At 43.5% G+C, this 18,984-nt stretch overlaps 3 protein-coding genes and 4 long non-coding RNA genes across 7 annotated transcripts; 3 read left to right on the top strand and 4 right to left on the bottom strand.

The window, feature by feature from the left end:
• Positions 1-1,940: 1,940 nt before the first annotated feature.
• Positions 1,941-2,880, top strand: LOC136189052 (piggyBac transposable element-derived protein 4-like). The gene is made up of 3 exons (XM_065976892.1): positions 1,941-2,012; positions 2,059-2,270; positions 2,442-2,880. The coding sequence occupies exons 1-3, from the start codon at positions 1,941-1,943 to the stop codon at positions 2,878-2,880; spliced, it is 723 nt and encodes a 240-aa protein (XP_065832964.1).
• Positions 2,881-7,179: 4,299 nt separating this feature from the next.
• On the top strand, positions 7,180-7,735 carry LOC136188833 (uncharacterized). The gene is made up of 4 exons (XR_010670310.1): positions 7,180-7,221; positions 7,280-7,359; positions 7,414-7,511; positions 7,561-7,735. It is a non-coding gene; the product is annotated as an uncharacterized lncRNA (long non-coding RNA).
• Positions 7,736-7,741: 6 nt separating this feature from the next.
• On the top strand, positions 7,742-8,356 carry LOC136188832 (uncharacterized). The gene is made up of 3 exons (XR_010670309.1): positions 7,742-7,765; positions 7,820-8,073; positions 8,121-8,356. It is a non-coding gene; the product is annotated as an uncharacterized lncRNA (long non-coding RNA).
• Positions 8,357-8,513: 157 nt separating this feature from the next.
• Positions 8,514-9,369, bottom strand: LOC136189051 (dual specificity protein kinase shkA-like). Its single transcript, XM_065976891.1, has 4 exons — positions 9,314-9,369; positions 9,139-9,265; positions 8,969-9,082; positions 8,514-8,915 (listed from the first exon to the last, which is right to left on the bottom strand). The coding sequence occupies exons 1-4, from the start codon at positions 9,367-9,369 to the stop codon at positions 8,514-8,516; spliced, it is 699 nt and encodes a 232-aa protein (XP_065832963.1).
• A 42-nt stretch (positions 9,370-9,411) lies between these two features.
• LOC136188971 (uncharacterized) lies at positions 9,412-9,718 on the bottom strand. The gene is made up of 3 exons (XR_010670340.1): positions 9,652-9,718; positions 9,530-9,586; positions 9,412-9,479 (listed from the first exon to the last, which is right to left on the bottom strand). It is a non-coding gene; the product is annotated as an uncharacterized lncRNA (long non-coding RNA).
• Positions 9,719-9,819: 101 nt separating this feature from the next.
• Positions 9,820-10,220, bottom strand: LOC136188972 (uncharacterized). Its single transcript, XR_010670341.1, has 3 exons — positions 10,174-10,220; positions 9,960-10,118; positions 9,820-9,893 (listed from the first exon to the last, which is right to left on the bottom strand). It is a non-coding gene; the product is annotated as an uncharacterized lncRNA (long non-coding RNA).
• Positions 10,221-12,891: 2,671 nt separating this feature from the next.
• LOC136189050 (zinc finger protein 862-like) lies at positions 12,892-14,857 on the bottom strand. Its single transcript, XM_065976890.1, has 2 exons — positions 13,961-14,857; positions 12,892-13,737 (listed from the first exon to the last, which is right to left on the bottom strand). Exons 1-2 carry the CDS (start codon positions 14,855-14,857, stop codon positions 12,892-12,894), a joined length of 1,743 nt encoding a protein of 580 aa, XP_065832962.1.
• Positions 14,858-18,984: the final 4,127 nt, after the last annotated feature.

The following is an 18,984-nucleotide window of genomic DNA, read 5'->3' as shown; positions in this document are numbered from 1 at the left end:
AGAGATGCCTGTGCGCTTCGACGCCGTACTTCATTAATCTTCCGCTCCTGCAACCGAAAAAGGACGCCAAAGCCACTGAGACACACGACATACATGCTGCACTTATCAGACGATCCAAAGGTGACTTAAAAATCTTCTAATCCATTTCTCTTTCAAAAAGTGTAGGTCCATCAATTGGTCCATCAGTTTCCGTCCACTCTTCTCCGCTCCTGACCTTCTCGTTTCTCTCTCTTACATAAAATTCTTCTCTTTCTTAGACGTCGAGAATGTGAGCTACATTCAAAAGCCATCGAAAAAATGCAGTACCGTATATAGCTTTCTTCACCTTTAGACTAATCGTTCCATTTATCATACCTTGAAAACGTAGCTATCAATGACCTTGCCAAATCGAAAAAAATTCCAAAGAGTCTCGAGTGCTGTGAATATCGCTTTTTCTTTTAGTTGTTCATTTTCTCAAATAAAAGAAAAGAACTTAAATCTTATTCAGGATACTTGTTCTGAGTAGTTTCTCGAGTAAGTGCAAGCTCTGCCGTTTGAAAAGCAGAGCTTGCACTATTGGACAAAGTGCGGTAAAACGAGGTAATTTGATTAATTAACCTTACGCTGTCCTGCCCCCAATATTGGGTGCGGGTGACGTCATCTCTTTAGGTGCGTAACATAGCCAGAAGGACTGCTTTTAGCTGTAGAAGCTTAGCGTACTATAGTAAAGTAACAATAAAGGCTTCGACTTACGTGTAGTGACGTGTCGTGTTGTTTCGGTTACCAAGGACTCCAAGGGCGTAACCAAAATGGCTGCTCGCGAACACTTGCGTCGTGCTTCGGCTGCTAACGCCGGCTCTTTTCTCGCTTGCGCTTTATACGAAGATAGTTCCGATGACAGCGAAGTCTACGAAGAACCAGTCGTCGAGCCTTTGGAAAGTAAGAAACGGCTTCATCGATCGACCGTTTTTGGTTTGGGGCCCCCGGAATTCTTTTCCTTCAAATAATTTTTTTAGGCGACGAAAGCGTTGACGAAGACGTCGAAAACGAGACGGACGAAGACCGCGAGTCGTCTTCCGAAGAGAGCATCGTCGTTTCGGAAGGTAAAAAAATGGGCGTATTACTTCCGCCATCTCGAAGAAACTTCCGGTTCAGATCGAAGCGTCTCGGGATCGGATAGCGACGACGACGAACCTATTTCCAGGCCGAGAGCACCCACGAGGGCTCGAGGAAGAGGTAGAGGAGGCCGTGGAAGACGAACGATCGGCAGAAGACGCGAAAATCTTGAAGAAGATTCAGACGAGTGGACAGAGGATTGGGAGGGCGTGGACCGAGTCGATTATTCGTCTCGATCTGGTTCTACACGAGTTTTTGCCGGAGAAATCGATGCCATTACGTACAACAAATATTTTATGCTGCAAAGATAATTATTTACAAATTTATGTAGATGTTTCAATCTCTTCTTCACGGAAAATGTATGGCAAATGCTTGTCATCAACACGAATTTGAATGCTGTGGCCAAAAATGCCGGACAACGTGGTCAACGACCTTGGACTCCAGTTTCCGTCGAGGTAAACGAAATCATCAAGTAAAATTATTTATTGCCAACTTCGTGTAGGAGATGAAGACATTCTTTGGTCTCTTGATCCTGATGGGTTACATGAGATTTCCACGGATCGAAGATTATTGGCAGACGGCCATACCACTTTTGAAATGCTGTTTGTCTGATGTTATGAATATGACAAGGTACTTGTGTATTTGCAAACGTATTATTAGTGACGTATTTGCATAGGTTTTGGCAAATTTTACGATTTTTTCACGTGGTTGATCCAGCGAATGAATTGTCATGAAACGATCCTGCGTATGACAAATTGCAGAAAGTGCGGCCATTGATCGACCTTCTCCAAGCATCACTCAAAACGGAGTATGGCTTACGACGAGAAATAACCATTGACGAGGCAATGATTCCGTACAAAGGACGTCTTGGTTACAAACAGGACATGAAGGACAAGCCAACTAAATGGGGAATCAAGGTAAGACAAGAAAGATTTAGAATAACTTTTCTACGCATTTTTACAGGTGTTTATTTTGGCGAAATCGTCTACGGGCTACGTATACAAATTTGACATCTACACCGGAAAGAAAGCAAACCCAGGGGAACACGGATTGTCAACTCAGATTGTCCTGGATTTGACGGAGGGCATGGATGGAAAGAGACACGTTTTGTATACGGATATTTACTATTCGTCGCCGACGCTGTTCGATCTTCTGTGGGACAAAAATCTACTGCTGTGGGACTGTTCGACCTCACCGGAAAGAATTTCCAAAGCAACTTCGAGCGTTGCCGAAAAAGAAAGATGTGCGCAGAGGCTTTTACCGGTATCTTTGCCGACGACGCATGATGGCATGCGTTTGGTTCGACAGAAGTTTTGTATTTTTTTGTCGACTGCCCATGTGCCTAGGCTCGACGACGGAACTATTCCTACAACGAAACGGCAAGATGGTCGGAATTCTGTCAACGTTGAGTGTCCTCCTCTTCTGGAGCCTTATAATGCCAACATGAGGGGCGTTGACAGGGGCGACCAAATAACGGCTCTCTACGACATTGGAAGGAAAAGCAGAAAACCCTGGCGACGGATTGCATTTTATTTGCTCGAAGCAGCGGTATTGAATGCTTTCATTGTGGAGAAACGGCTCGATCCAGAAAGAGAAGGAGCTAAAAGGGATTTTCGTTCTTTTCGTTTGGAACTTGGCGTTGCACTCGTAGGAAAGTTTTCGGGGAAGAAACAAAAAGGCAGAAAAAGGCAGCGTCCGGACATAAGGCTTGACACTTCACTTTCTCATCTTCCAATTTCCGAGGGGAAGCGTCTTCAATGCGTCTGCTGCAGCGAGAAAGCCTGAAAAGCGAAAGCCCGAAAAGTGACACCCCTCCCCAATTTCCTTCACGAAGTGTACACTCGGTGCACAGCTCGCGACGTGCATCTTTGCATCGCGTCAGATCGAAATTGTTTCCACGAATATCACACGTCGAGTAAGCTGTGAACGACGACGAACGTGCTGTTTATTTTGTTGCGTTTGCAAATGGTTGCGTTTGCGAATAATTCTTTGCGTTTTCGGCCCCTTAATGTTGATTTGAGTTGACTTCCGGTTCGCCTGACTAAGAAAATAATTTATGATACGCGAGAAAGTTACCGGAATGCAGCGATTGAACAAGAAAGAGACAGTTTCGAAGACCTGCGAATATACGGTGAGCCCTACTTAGAATTTCTTACTTATAAGGAAGCCTAAGTCTTTTATTTCGTTGCTATGACAACAAAATCTTCTATAGCATTCTTCTTTAAACTCTTACGAATTAGATTGACAAAGGTTGCTAGGTGCTATTAGGTCTCGCTGGCTCGCAATTTTGAATGTCGCGCGTGACATGCGCATTTCCTGTAACCGGAAATGAATTAATTTGACAGCGAAAGGGTTAGGGATCTTCGTTGTTCCTAGGTGCTTTATATGGTCTTTTCGTCTTTCTTATTTCATTCCCAGTGTTTCGTATGATCAGATAAGTTTGTTGTGTTCTTTTTCCTGTCGTTTTGCTTTGCTTTTGTTTTTCTTCTTAGGTGTAGGATGTGTGTGTCGTCCGTTGTGGTTGTGCGTGATTGTTTGTGGGAGATTTTTTTGAATTTTATTCCGGTGAGTTTGGCGTCGGGTTGTAGTTTGTTTTTGTGGTAATTAGTGCGTTTACTTGTATTTATCATTTGCATTGTGTCGTCTGTTGTAGTTGTGCGTGATTGTGGGGGATTTTGAATTTTATTCTGGTATGTTTGGTGTGGAAGAGGCAGTTTGTTTTGCGGTGGTTAGTGATTATTTACCATTTTGTGTTTTTGTCATTTTATGCGTGTGTCTTTATTTGTGTTATTATTATTATTGGTGATTTTGCTGTAGGCTTTTGTTGCCCATGATATTGTTTGTTGATGTGTTTAGTTCTTGTTGGGTTTCGTTTCCGTCTGAATGTTTTTCAAATTTTGAATTCAATCCTTTGGGGTACAGTGTGTTTAGCGTTTTTATCCATTTGGCTTCTGTTTGTATTAGATCGGCTTTTACTACTTGTTGGATTGGGGTGACTTTGAAGTTTGTTTCAAAATTGAGTTTGTGCAATTTTACATGTTGGTAGATTAGGTAATTTTTATATTTTGCGTCGTTCCTATGTCTTGTGATTCTCTCTTGTAGTGTTTTTTTGGTCGTTTGTCCTACGTATTGATTAGGGGTAGGATTAGGGGGGTGGGATTAGGGTGAGGGTTAGTGTTAGGGTGACGGTTAGTGTTAGGGTGAGGGGTGAGGCGTATGATTAGGGTGGTGGGGGTTAAAGAGTTTTTCTGGTTACGGGGTTTAGGGGGGAGGATTGGAGGAGGGGTGGATGAATTGGTTGTGGTATTGTGATGTCCCACGTCTTGAATGTAGTGGGGTAGCTTACTTTGTTAAATTTAGAGGGGATGGCCATTTAGATTGTCGTGGACGATGATGAGTGTGGTGATTTTAGACGAGGAGGACGAGGAGGAGGAGGGCAGTAGCATAGGCAACTTTTCGTGTAGTATTTATTTTCAAATATACTTCACGGAAATTATTAGCATTTGCCGAGAATTCGTTCATTTTTGGCATTCAATCCTTTCGGGGCTCGCGTGCCCATGCATTTAATCCATTGTTCTAAATAGCTAAGGTCGTATGATGTGTTTAGTATAAAATCGATTGGTTGGATTGTTTTTGGGTCAAATGAGGTCCATCCGTGTTCATGGATGTGCTCGTAGAGGTGTAATGTTTTTTTCTGGTGGAATTGTAAACGGTGTCTGCGTAGTCTCTTTGCCAACGTTTTTGTGGTTTGCCCAATGTACTGTTTTCCGCAGATCGGGCATTCTAGTAAATAGATTAGTAGACGGGAAGTGCAGGTGTATTCCCCGTCCACTGGGAAGGTTTCGTTGGTTGATAGACTTGTGACAGTTGTGCGGCGCCGTATACTTTTACAGCATTTGCAATTAATTTTGTTACATGGAGTAACGGATGATTGGGCCACGGTAAGGGGGGGGGGGGGGGGGGGGGGGGGGTGCTTCTGTGGGGACCGTTTCCTTTGTTTTGGTTGTGGTAGTTGTAGGTAGTTTAGCACGGACTAGAGTGTCACGTAGGTTTTTGGATCTTTTAAAAGCTATTTTTGGGCGATTTGGGAATATTTCATTTAGTGGTTCGTCGTTTTCTATTACATTCCATAGGTTGTGTATTGATTTCTTTAGAGTTGGGAACCAGGGGTCGTATGGGATTACTAGTGTCAATGGTGTCTCTTTTGTGTTGTCAGGTATGGTTGGGTTTTCAGGGTGTGGTATTTTATTGACTAATTCCGTGCGCTTTTCAAAGGGGAACGTTTGGTGTATTTCCTCGATTAGCGGTGAGGGGTAGCCTCTGTTTTGGAATTTCTGTTTGAGGGTTTTCTTTGTTTGTAGGAAGGTTTCTTTGTTGGATGTGGCGCGTAGGAATCGATGCATTTCACCTTTTAGGACACTAGTTTTCATTGCCTTTGGATGCGATCAGGTGTAGTATAAATATTGGAATTTGTTCGTTGGTTTAATGTGGGTTTTGATGTCTAGGATAACGCTTTCGGCGAAGCGGGCCCTTTAAAAATATTAATGTCAAGGAATGTTGCTTTTTCTTCACTCCGTTCATGTGTGAATTTAATTCTTGGATGGAACGAATTCTTGGATAAAGGTGTCTAAGTTTTCTGGCGAGTGAGTCCAGAAGATTAGGATGTCGTCTATAAATCGAAAATAGTGTAGTTGTTTCAGAGTTTGAGTGGTGAGAAATCGTTGCTCTAGGTCTGCCATGAAAAGATTTGCCAGCGAGGGTGCTGTGCGCTTACCCATCGCTGTTCCTCTTAATTGTAAGTATGGGGCATTATTGAATACGAATGTGTTGTTTTTTAGGATATGGTGTAGGAAAATACGAATCATGTTGGCTATGTTTGGATTGTTGTGTTCCCTCTGTACGAAGGTGGCACAGATTTCAATGGCTTCCGCTTGGGGGATAGACGGATAAAGGGCAGTGACATCAAGTGAAACAAGTATGACGTTTGGTGGGAGTGGGAGGGTCTCAATAATTTTAATTAGATGAGAACTATCCCTGATGTAGCTAGGTTGTTTTTTAGTTATAGGTGAGAGGTAGGAGTCTACCAGTGCTGAGATTAGTTCAGTGGGTCCTCCAGAACCGCTGCAGATAGGGCGGACTTTATGTGGATTTTTATGGAGCTTTTTTAGGAAATATAGAAGTTGGGGGTGCGTGTTTTGGTTGGGTCCTGTTGGAGATATTCTCGTGTATAGAAGTCTAGCGGTCCGTTCTTGTAGAAGTGTTCAATGGCTTCATTGATTGTTGTTACGATTGCTTTGGTAGGGTCCTCTATGGTGGCCCGGTAGGGTCATTTTATGAAACAAGTGATTGGTGACAAGTGATTCGTGACAAGTGATTCGTTACAAGTGATTGGTGACAAGTGATTCGTGACTTTGAGCAAGTGCTTTTCTCCCGGAAGGAACTTTCTAGAATGCTTCTTTTAGCGCGCTTTAGGACTATGTTTGCCTTTCAGCATGAAGGTTTTCCTGGCTGCTTCTCTCTTTCTAGCGTTCACATCTTTGTTCTCGCAGTTAACTTTGAGAGTAACACGGCTCATTGCTGCGTATTTCCACCTTGGAAAGAAGTGTTCGGTGGTACAAAGCTATTTGAAGTATTGTCATGGAATTCTCTTAAGGCAGTTCTTTCCCCGTTTTTGGCAGAGTTCAGTCAGTGTTAAAATAGTATTTTCTCCCACAGCCTTTCGACACTGAAGCGTTGTCTTCGCCGTTTGCGACTGCAACGCCGGCAAAGACATCGGGCTGATTTTCTTCTCATTCTTCGTTTAGTTCGGGTAACATTACGCTTTCACTAGTTCCATTGACAAAACAGCATCGTGGCCTTCTGTCACTCATCAGCTCTGCATTTAGCGCGAAATAAATGATCAAAATGCCTACTCTGGTTACAGGCACGTGTGGAAAAGCGTTCAAAGAAAATGCGTTAGGCACATTCCAAGGTCGGTCGCTTTTAAATATTTTAATGCATATAATTTGTTTTGCTGGGTGTACGTAATTTAGAGAGATTGTTCGCAAAATAATTTCTATTGAAAATCCCGATGACGTGGCGATGCGAAAAAGGCATCGCTTCATTCGTCGACAATATTCTTCTCCTGTAAAAATTCAATGCCGAAAAGGTTCCTTTCCTTATATGCATCACAATTTCTTGTCAGGGGCCAAACTTTACTTGGCATGTGGACGGCTACGACAAGTTAAAGCGATTTGGCTTTCCCATTCACGGAGGAATTGACGGGTAAGTGCAGAACTACTACTAATAATTAAAGGCAATTATTTCTATTTCGTTCAGCTTTTCTCGTCGGCTAATGTGGCTTCGATTGGTCGGCAGCAACAACAATCCTCTACATATTGCTGACTTGTTTCTCGACTGCGTTTTCCTTAACAGATGTAATTACATAATGGTGTCTGTCAAGATTTACTATTTTCTTGTATGAAGGCTGTCCTGCTGTCGTTCGCTCTGATTACGGCACAGAAAATACGCTTCTATCCAAGATGCAGATGATGGTAAGAGATGAGGGCAATGACGGTCTCGCAGGTGGTCGCAGCCACCAGTTTGGAAAATCGGCATTCAATCAACGGATTGAATCTTTTTGGTCACAACTCTCCAGAACTTTTACTTGTATTGGAGTGATCAACTGCAGGTCCATAGAATTCAGTTCAATAAAATGAACTTGACCGTAGAACTTTCGTCACAGACTTTATCCGACAGAGGACTCGTCGATTACTCAGATTGTTTGCAAAGGTGGGTGTTGTCAAAAAAATTACGGCCTAATTAACTAACGATTCAATGAAAGAGACTGTGTGCGGCTTATTCTGTGGGATCATTTACAGTCCAAGCTGCAAGATTTTTGTCAATGGTGGAATGGTCATACCATTCGCCGTCAAATGAATTTACGAACGATATCTGGCGCGTCCCCCGATGACTTCTTCTTTGTTCCTAGGCGATATGGTATATATGTACGTAGTTAAAAGATGTGGAACTAACGCGCTAACTAGGAATGCGCGATTGCCGGAAGTCTGTGCGCGATGACGTCATTGCCTATGGTAAGGCAAAGACACGTGGAATATCGAAGCGGCTGAACGTTCCCCACATTTTGAAGCACTTTGCAAGGGTTTTTTTGGCGCAATATGATTTAGTGCTTGAGGATTTAGTCATGCTGCGCTCGCGACAATGCGTCGTGCTTGCTGCAGAATTTGCAGCATTCATTCAAGATTTAATAAACTAAATTTATAACTGTTGCAATGCAATGACGCGAAATCGTCAACCAAACGCAAAAAAATACTTACTATCAGTTCCGTAACGCGGCAATAAACTCTTAAAGTTTCAGTGAACAATTACTCGAAATTCGTCTCACGCGTAGCTGCAAATAGCAGCGAAAACAGTTACGCTTAAAGTTCAATAAGAGGAACAGCCAAAAGCTGTTCCACGATAACTTCCATTGACGGCTTCTTCGAAGGGCACAGAGCGAAACAACCGGTGCACAGGTCTTTCGCACGATGAGGCAAATCTTCAACGTCTGGTGTGCGCACTGGGTTGCGACAGAGGCAACACAGTATTTCCGACTCGTCAAAGTCTCCCCAAACCAGCATTTCTGTTATGACCTCCACGAGAACGCACGCATAGGACCACACATCGACGAAAACCGTTTTGTCGCATCGTTGAAACATTTCCGGAGCCACGTAGAGAGTCGTCCCTCGCCTACCAACACTTGTAACAGTAACGCGGCCTTTCTTGCGCAGGCCCGCGACGCCGAGATCGCATATCCGGACTTTGATGCTTGGCCATTCTATCTGCTCAGAAAACCGTGCAGAAACTTCTTTTCTGTGCTGGTTTGTCACTTTACCAAGAAATTGAAAGGTTTGATGTCGAAGTGGACAATGCGTTGTTTGTGGAGATACGCCAGACCCACAGCTGCTTCAAAAGCTATAAAATTTTTGTCGGCAACACCAAGGGTAACCTAAAATCATCATTCAGTAAATCGTGACACTATCGAAAAGTCGCGTTAGTTCTTACACCTGATATCGGTCGAAACAAAATGGTACTTAGATCGTAACCGTCCACCAACTTCGTAACGAGGAAGATGGTGTCGCTCTCTTTGGCGAAACCAAAGAATCTTACAATGTTGGTGTGGTTTAGTCTCCTTTACATGTCTCTTTAGCATATTAAAGGCACGTAGATCAGCACTTACGCAACCATAGCCACTTCTTTTTCGGGGTCGAAAGACATGACAGACCCGATGTGCATTGTTTGTACGGCGACAGGGGAGCAGTTGTACACTCCCTTGTTCACTTTGCCAAAGCGGCCTTCACCAATCATTTCTCCCACTTCGATGGATTCTCGACGAATCTTCCACTCTGTGTTTTACCAGTTCCAGTCGAAACTACAAAACGACGCCTTTTCTCACCTGTGCCAGAGCCCAATGAAACGTGACTGGTGACAGAAGCTGACGATGCCTTGCTTCCTATTGCAAAATGGTGATAAACGCAACTGAAAAGCTGTGAAAAAGACATTTGTCGTGCATCTCACCTCCGGACTCGCCAGCACCTGCATGTTGAACATAAGGCAAAGTCTTCGACGTCATCGAGCGTGAAGAAATGGACATGAGACTATCAGCGCCTGCATACATATGACATATTACTTGCATCAATATATTGTCGTTTGGCGAGAATTACGCGATGAGCGACTTTTTTCGGACACGACATTGACAAGAGGCAGGCCTTCGTCGTCGTCCGCCAGCGAACTCCGCGTTGACGGGGTGACAATATGAACTGTGATAAGGAACGAAGGAAATTATTCAACAGAGGAACAGCATTTGAAAAGAAAAGTAGCCTTACAGTCTGAAGGAAGTACGGCATATATAACAGGCAGCTTTTTGCCCAAGGACTTTTGATATAAAGCGAGACTGAATTCGTGCTCTTTTTTCGTCTCCGGATCGATGATGGTTTCCGCAAGCAGACGCTGAGTTCGTCCAACTGGTTTGTACAGCACGATATCTGCCCAATGGAGATAACGGTATGCACTATCAGTAGGGTCAAAAGACTCTCTCACTGTTGGCCTTTCCTGTGAACTTCGTTTTGTCCTTGTAAAATTTTGCAAATGCGAAACGCTGCAGATCCGCAATAGTTGCCGTCAGGGGTAGGTGAGCTAATGGAATGTTGATATCGGCAGGTTGTGTGTCACTTCGGAATGGCTTCAACACTGTGTTGTGCCTCGAATTGGTGGACAGACACCGAGGAAGAATATTCACTTCGACAATCTTACCCCAAAAAAATAATAGTTTGAGAGGAAACGTGTCATCTCGTGCAATGCGTCTTACCCGTTCAGCGTCGGGCAGACGAGCTTTTCTTTTTTCCCCGATTTCTTTTTAGCTTCGTCGTGCCCGCGACGTTTTGAACGAGCGACAGCGTCATACTTCTTTTTAAAGGGGCACTGTAACGGTTTTTAAACCTATACTACTATTAAAGTTCTTATGTTTTCTAATCGTTTCGCGCCGGTTTTGCTGGCATTGTGTGCTTTGGCTACGAGAACGAAGCGTTTTAACTCTGTAATAACGGGCGTTCTGTGACGTAACTGGTCCACGCAGCTACCCGGATACAAAAAATGATCCGTAGTTTATGTCGAAGGCGTCACCTGCCAAGAAAGTTTGAAGGAAAAAAGTGTAGATCGTAAGGACTGAAAACGTTCTGTACTGACTTGCATTCGCTAACTAGAAGCGGAAAGGAGATAAAGCCGGAAACGCGCTTTTGTGCGTCATGTATTCGAAGCTGTCTTCCGTGCTTTTCCGCTCATTGTCCCACTTAATTTATCATGTGCAAAGGTTCGCCCACGTTGTGCAATTACAGGTTTACAGACATACGGACGGAAAGGCACGGAAGACAGCATGAAATGCATGACGAACAAAAGCGCGTTTCCGGCTTTATCTCGTTTCCGCTTGTAGTTAGCGAATTCAAGTCATTACCGAACGGTTTCAGTCCTTACGATCTACACTTTTTTCTTTCAAACTTTCTCGGCAGGTGACGCCTTTGACGTAAACACCGGTTCATTTTTTGTATCCGGGTAGCTGCGTGGACCAGTTACGTCACAGAATGCCCGTCATTACAGAGTTAAAACGCTTCGTTCTCGTAGCCGAAGCACACAATGCCAGCAAAACGGGCGCAAAACGATTAGCAAACGTAAGAACTTTAATAGTAGTATATGTTTAACAACCGTTACAGTGCCCCTTTAAGCTTCTCCAGTTTCGCAGATGATCAGTGATGAAATGGCATTGCGGTGTTTTACCGTCCTGCAGAGGAAGGGAAACGTCTGCGAGGATGACATCGTTATCGTAGGAACTGCTCTCGTCGTCTAGGCGCAACTTTCGGCGTGAAGACATCGTAAAAGGTCGAAAAACGAGAATATAGCAGAGCGAGAGATGAAGGAAGTGCGAAGGAAAAACAAGACTAGCGCGCTAAGAAGAGAACATTCTAGAAGATGGGCGTGGCCGACCAATGTCACTTGTCACTAGGCACTTGTCACGAATCACGTGTCAAGAATCACTTGTCACCAATCACTTGTCACGAATCACTTGTCACGAATCACTTGTCACGAATCACTTGTCACGAATCACTTGTCACGAATCACTTGTCACGAATCACGTGTCACGAATCACTTGTCACCAATCACTTGTCACCAATCACTTGTCACCAATCACTTGTCACCAATCACTTGTCACCAATCACTTGTCACCAATCACTTGTCACCAATCACTTGTCACCAATCACTTGTCACCAATCACTTGTCACTTGTTCAAATTCACTTGTTCAAAGTGAATTGAACCATGATTGAACTGATATGACAAAAATACGGGCACTTTTAACCCAACCCGGATAACGAGATAAAGACACGCACTCATGGCGTGTTACCAATTTGATGATGAAGTAGACGATGATGCTTTATGCCGATGCGTTGATAGCGCAGGTAAAGCTTGCTCTAACGACCATTTGCGTTACCTGCATCCGTTTTCTTTTGGCTGCGGAACGGCACGTAGAAGATGCCAAAGGCAAAGAAGTAAGGAACGAAGAACATGCATGGACTGTTAGGGACATTTTACAGTGGGTAAATTCCTGCTCGATGCAATGTATGGGGACGAGTAGCTCAAATTCAGATTTTTTATACTATTAGAACCCCGCAGAATGTTCTTTCAAGGTCCCCTTCGTCAATGTGAAAGTAACTGAACTAATAGAAACTGGGATGAGCTGGAGTGGGACTGTTGCTGACGATACGGGTACTTCGTAAAAGAAGAGAGACATAGAAACACAAACATACTAATATCCTAACCCAAACATATCCCACAATCTAGGAAAAATGGGCGCTGCGTTTAAGCGAACAATTTGTCAATACAATTCACAGCCGTTCAAAGTTAAAAAAGGATTATATCTGCATTTGAAAAATGTGCGTTTGACACATACGTATAAAAGAAACTTGATTTTGTTGTTCTTAGGCAACAGTTTTTAATCTTGACAGAAAAAACTTCCCCACAACAAATGTCTCAACATCACTGAAAAAAACATTGTACACGTTGTCTCATAAGGTACTTAATTAAGAATGCAACAGGGCTCGATTTAGTCTAAAAATTTTCCATCGCAAGAACTGCTACGCAAAACAATCTTTGCGTAGCAGCACTTTTAAAATGCATCGCAATTTGTTTAACTTACGTTAAACGATGTGTAAGCATAAGTCGTACACTAACAGTATGTTATGACATAGATAAGTCATTAAGTTTCTAAGTCAAAGTGAAACTGACTCCGAATTCGAGTCTCCATATTTCCTTTTTCGAGATCCATATGGCTGAGTTCCCGAACGTCTAGCGGTGGTAAAAAACCACCGTGTCGCTTCCTTCGGTTCAAAGTTTTCTGTAGGAGGTCCGTCGATGCTGATTCGCATGAGGTTGTCGAGGCTTTCTTTTCCGAGACTTGAACGCCAATCGGTCTTGATTCGTCTCATTGCACTAAATCCCCGCTCGACTATAGCGTTGCTCACGGGAAGAAGCAGCAAAATGCGAATGAAGTGTACAAGATTGGAAAAGGAGTGACTGTACTCGGTCAGCACAATAGGACAAATCTTATTCTTTTCCACATGTTGCAAGTTGTCAAGCCAAAAGACTTTGAATGTTGTCCACTCGCTCATAATGTTTTCGACTGATGTATTCTTTGCCTCGAGTGCGAGGTTGAAATGACGAACTGCTGATGAAATTTCGCTGTCTCCGTAGCCCATGATTTGATCCTTGTCCGTTGGCCATAATTTCGTGTCAAGCAACCGAACGGCCTTGAAGAAATCTTTCTTTAAGTCATTCATCCGATTAGCAACGCAGTTATTGACAGCCGTAATATAAAGGTTTCGGGAGTTATTAAACGCCTCAAGAACGTCTCGTCGAACTCCAGTCAGCTTGACGCCACAATAATCTGCTCTTCCGTTGTCAACGTCTACAGCAGAAAGAAATTTTGTAATTTCTGTTGTTTCAATTGTTCCTTCGCGCAACCTCTCGGCGGAAACATGAAGTGTATCTAGGATAGCTATTGCTAAAGGCAAGTCCATCAAACTACCTTGTAAATTGCATGATAGTTTAGCCAAGGGCTTCAACAATGCTCGAAAGAAGAGCATATGCAGCACAAATTTGAAGCTCTTTAACTTTTTCAAATAGCCTTGGAAACGAGTTCTTTCTGTTGCAGGCGAGCTCTCAGAAGAAAGGGACTCTATGTGAGCACAGATAACGGCATATCCTGCAATTAAGCTGTCAAGAGCGTTGCATTTGTGTTGTAGCCACCTCGTTCCGTGGGCCCTTCTCCGGCTTTTTTACTGCAGTCTCTAGTATAATTCCTAAGTCTCTTAACTGTCTTAGCCGCTGAGGACTCTTTTGGTAGACATAGTACATGTCCATTAGCACTTTCGTAACTTCCGTCATGTATGTTTCTGAAAAAGCGTCTTTAGCAGCCAATTCAAGGCGATGGTTTAGACAGTGAATGCCTTCTATCCAGGGAACTTCTTGTCGCAGTAAGGTAACTAAACCTCGTCGACGTCCCAGGTTTACAGCAGCACCATCAACGCACAATCCAATCAACTTAGTTTTCCAGTCATCTATGCCCATTTCAGCAAAAACGTCTTGGACAGTAGCAAAAATTCCTTCAGCTGTAGCATCCGCGACATCTTTTAATCGCAGAAATCGACAATCGATTGTTCCATCTTGCCGAGCAAACATCATGTGAATTGGCTCTTTTCCCTTGACACTACAGTCTGTCGAACCATCCATCAGCAGCGAAATATAAGGTGATGCCTTCATATCTTTAAGCACGGCGTCTTTGAGCGTTTGACTGATAACATCTTTAAATTCTCGGCACTTTTTGTCGGTTGCGTATGTATTACCCAAGGCAACTCTTTGTCGTTTTTCCAAAGCAAGTAAAGACGGAAACTTGGCAAAAGGAAGTTCCTCTTTTGCTAAATAGTACGCCACATCAAAAAGTTTCTGCACACGCTCCTCTTCTTCACTTGAAGCTACTGCCATCACACGGCTTATTGGAGTCGACGTGTAGAGGTTCGAAATAGATGCTGTTGGCCGTTTCTCTCGTCTTCTGGCTTCTTCGTGCATTTGCGACTTCGAGTGCTTCGCGACGTTATCTTTCTTTAGCGATTTGCCTGATATGCCTTCGACAAAAGCGGGACTGTAATTCCGACAGCAGGGCGGAATATCGTTGCGCATGCGCGAGAATATGTACTGCTACAAGTGTAATTTTATTAAATTAAAAGGGGCTGGGCCAAGTTGGCGAAGCTCTGGCCAAGGCTAAGAGCGAGCCTAACTCATAGAGCGTTATTTTCTCTTTCATTTTGACCTCGACGAAAAAAAATCGAGCGACACGAGTTTTCAGGAATCGCTCGCGAAGCTGCAAGGCCGATTATCGACTTACCCTAATCATGTCGATCTCGCGCGGAATGGACACTTTGCCACTTCTTGACCTACGAGAAAAGATCTGTGTATCAAAAAACTTGGAAATACCGCGAAATAAGTCCGCGAAAACGTCCTTCTTAGCCGCGCTTTCCAGCTGAGCCCGCCATTCGCGCCTTCTTTCTCTCCGACTTCCCTGTTCTTCGCTGTCCTGCGTTCGCAAGCCATGAGTGAATCTTCCATGTGTTATTTCGATTCCGGATCACTTACTCGATCACGAAGAGCGACCGAATCGGCCTGTTTCAGTAACGTTTCCCTGTACACAGCACGCGACGCCAGAGAACGGGGATTTCCCGACGAAGTTCACCTTTGCTTCGGCCATTCGCGTCGAATGCTCGACGAATGCTACCGCTGTGCGTTCGTCTTCGATCGCGAGCGCTGTTCGGACGGTCTTCGTCCCTGTCCCGATCGTCTATTCAAACCACTCGACGATATATCGAACAGCGTGGCCGCGTACGTATGCAGATACCATCGATCTGTCATGGACAGCTCAGAGCGCGTCACTGAGCATCCCCGCTACCAGGCGCCGCCAAAACGAGTCGCTGTTGCCGTTGCAGAAGTGCAGGTTGGTCCGTAAACGTACGTGAACTCGAGTGAATTAATATTATATTTAGCCTACGCCCACGGCCGCACCAACGCACTTCCCGCTTCCACGAACGAGGGCTGCTATTGATCTCGCACGAATGAGAGTGGAGCTAGCAGAGGCTCAAAGGCAGCTAGCAGCCAAAGAAGCCGAGAACGCTGAACTTCGTCGTCGTCGTCTTGGTAAACAAATAAATAAACAAATAAATAAATCTATTCAAAATATTTGATGATCACTAGATTTTCCTTCATTGCTCCGGTCTTTTCAAAAAGCTCTTCACGATCACCACATCCTCTACAAGCGTAAAAAGCTCTACGACGCTGAAGATATGAAAACCTTTTGTGATCAGCATGCGCCTGGACTATTTAATATGATCGAAGAAGTCATTAGCAGTGGATACTCCAACACCCTCGAACATGACCAAAGAATTTTTTTGAGACGACAAAGGGTGGTGGGAGAGTTGTACAGACTTGCCTATCTAAAAGACCAGGTAAATTATTTAACTATTAACTTTATTCATTCTATACAAAATATTTGCGTTTTAGCAAATAACGGCATTTGTAAGCGACGTGGGGTTACATTTATCCCTTAGCGGTTGCTCCGATGCGCCCTTGGAATGCGGACGAGCCATCGGCATCTGTGGGCACCCGAAGACGATTAGAGAATTTCGCAAAAAATTGGCTCATGACAACAGGCCTCTGGTAAATAAATTTATCGACACTGCTGCAAGCCAGAAAAAGAATTATGCTGCTCACCATCGACGACTTCCATTCAGTCCACACAATAATGAGGCCAACGTCTAGTGAAACGTCGACTGCAATCCATATGGCCACCTGCATAATCGACGTTCCAAATGAAATCGAGAGCTTACCTCAACCTCAGTCAGGAAATCCTGTTCACTACTGGCCAAGGAATGATGCCTGCAAAGGATCAATAAACATAGGGCTTTTGAAAGAATGGGTCTCCAAATCTTTTTTTGAAAATCTTCATCAGACGTGGATGGAAGCGCTGCCTGCAGAATTTTCTCAAATGATGCTCACGAATGTGCAGAAATCATTGATTCACTTAAGGCAAGATCCATGCTGAAGGAAATAAATCAATGAATAAATAATATTTTGCAAATAGATGCTACGCTTCACCTAGTCAAAGGGAACTCGATCAGCTAAAAACCTGCAGGCTCGTCAGCGAAACCCATCAAAATCTAAAAAACGAAAAAAATTATAAAGCTGTTTTTGATGGCATCATTAAAAGCCATCCTGCACTATTAAGGTTAGAGATTAAATTAATTGCATTTTCTAAATGAAGTCTTCAGGTACACTGAAGGGTACCTACTTCCATCACTTGGCGACTATCCAACGTTTTACTTTCAAAAAAATTAATAGCTTAGGTGTTCTAAGATAATTATTTCAAATAAGGTTAGAATTACCTTAATTTAGTATCCAAATCATCCGATTCTGCCGTCAGTCGTTCCTCTTTTGGGACCATTTCATATTTACCTTAACTCAATGGAAAATCTGTTCATCATGTATCATCCTATATTTGAAGGTACTAGTTAACTGCTAAATAAATAATTTATTATTAAAATACTTACTGTAGGCGTTTACAAAGCGTTTTTTGGGGAAAGAAAAAGTTTGCCAAAAAAACCCGCCACGAGAGAATGTCAACGATGGTGGCTGCACTCCTTGGAGGCTGGCAACTCATTCGAGAAGGAGTTCTATCGTCATTCGGAATGTGTAAAGATTACGAATTTCTATTACTGAAGCACTTCTTGGATACCATTCTTCCTCTGGTCTTTTTCTTTTACTCGGCCATTCATCGCGGGAGTCAGTATGAGCTCTGGAAATTGGCGATGGCTCAATTGGCGGTCATGTTTATTGTCCAACAGCGCCGAAACTACAACAAGGCCATGCTGTCAACCATCAGCGACTGTCTGCACTACGAGATAGCTCTTCCTCAATGGAAAGCAACTTTTTCACGTTACCTCAACGTCTTCACGGAGAAGAAGGTGGAAACATTTCATTCCCTCTTACGAGCGCAGTGTCCTGTATGGTCCAGTGCAGAACAGATCACCGAATTTGCTAACGTCTTGAGCGGGAAGAAGTTCCAAGCTGATTTTGCTTCGCATTTCCTGAAGGAGGAACCCAGAAAAAACACCTCTAGCAACGTATCTCACCTTGCCGCACTTGCAGCTGATTACGTGATGAAAAAATTCAAATTATTCACGAAAACTGCGGCGAATCAAGAGAAATTCCTAAAAAGAGGAGCAAGCGCAGGCAATTTCAATTGAAGGCCTTTGAATGCACCCTTGACCAGAGGTCCTTTCCGCTGGGATTCTCAAGCACGAAAGTTCCTCAAAATGACTTCATCTGTGATTCAGAAAAATGCTCTGAACTACGTGAGACGCCTGCAGTGCTCCTCACTTGCGGGCATTCTTTCCACGAGAAATGTCTCTCGCGTCAATCATGCATTTACTGCGAACCATTTCTGTATGAGACAATAACAGATTTAAGCAAAAAATTTAATGAAAGCATAAGAGCCACAGGGTCTGACGATGAAGACATGATTGAAGATGAAGAAGAAGAAGCTGCTGAAGACGAGGAAGCGACTAGCGACGATCTGGAAGAGTACTATACATCAGAGGAATTTATGTTGCACCTGGAAGCACAACTGGACGGATTAACACCTAGGACGACCAAACCGAAGTTTCAATCAGCCAAGCAAAAGGACCATTTGATCAGTCTTGATCATGACTACATGTAAAAATAATTATCGTGTTAATTCTGCAATACCTTGTTATTCATATTGGCAACATAAGTTCGAGAGAAAATTCGGAAAACATTTTCAAAAGCGGCAAATTATTTTTGAGGAAACTTGTTTTTCAAACCCATAGAAACATGGCCTAAAGCTGAAATAATAATTAGGCTTGGTAGACAAAGAAAGAACGCGAAAAAATCACCTACACGAAAACAGCCATCTCCGACCACGATACTTGCCAATAACATGCTTCTATAATTTCTTTAATGATATACACAAAGAAAACAGTCAAACGTAAAAGGGAAACTGAGATGCGGACCGAGTTTTCTCCTTAGCAACGGGCGCATGCGCAACGATATTCCCCCTGCTAATTCCGACAGCTTTTCAGGCGCTCACTGTGCGTCTGGCACCATTCGCAGTATATTCTCGTGATTAGACCTTTGTCCTCGTCAAACCGAAGCCATTCGCCGGATCGGTCAACTTCCAGGGCCCAACGCTTCACCGTAAGGACACTGACTGCCATGTGGAAGAAGCAAGGAAGAAAAGA

The sequence above is a fragment of the Oscarella lobularis genome, chromosome 7 (assembly GCF_947507565.1).
Source record: "Oscarella lobularis chromosome 7, ooOscLobu1.1, whole genome shotgun sequence".
Classification (NCBI taxonomy): domain Eukaryota; kingdom Metazoa; phylum Porifera; class Homoscleromorpha; order Homosclerophorida; family Oscarellidae; genus Oscarella; species Oscarella lobularis.
The sequence above is the reverse complement of the archived record's forward strand: the minus strand, read 5'-3'. Positions and strand labels throughout refer to the sequence as shown.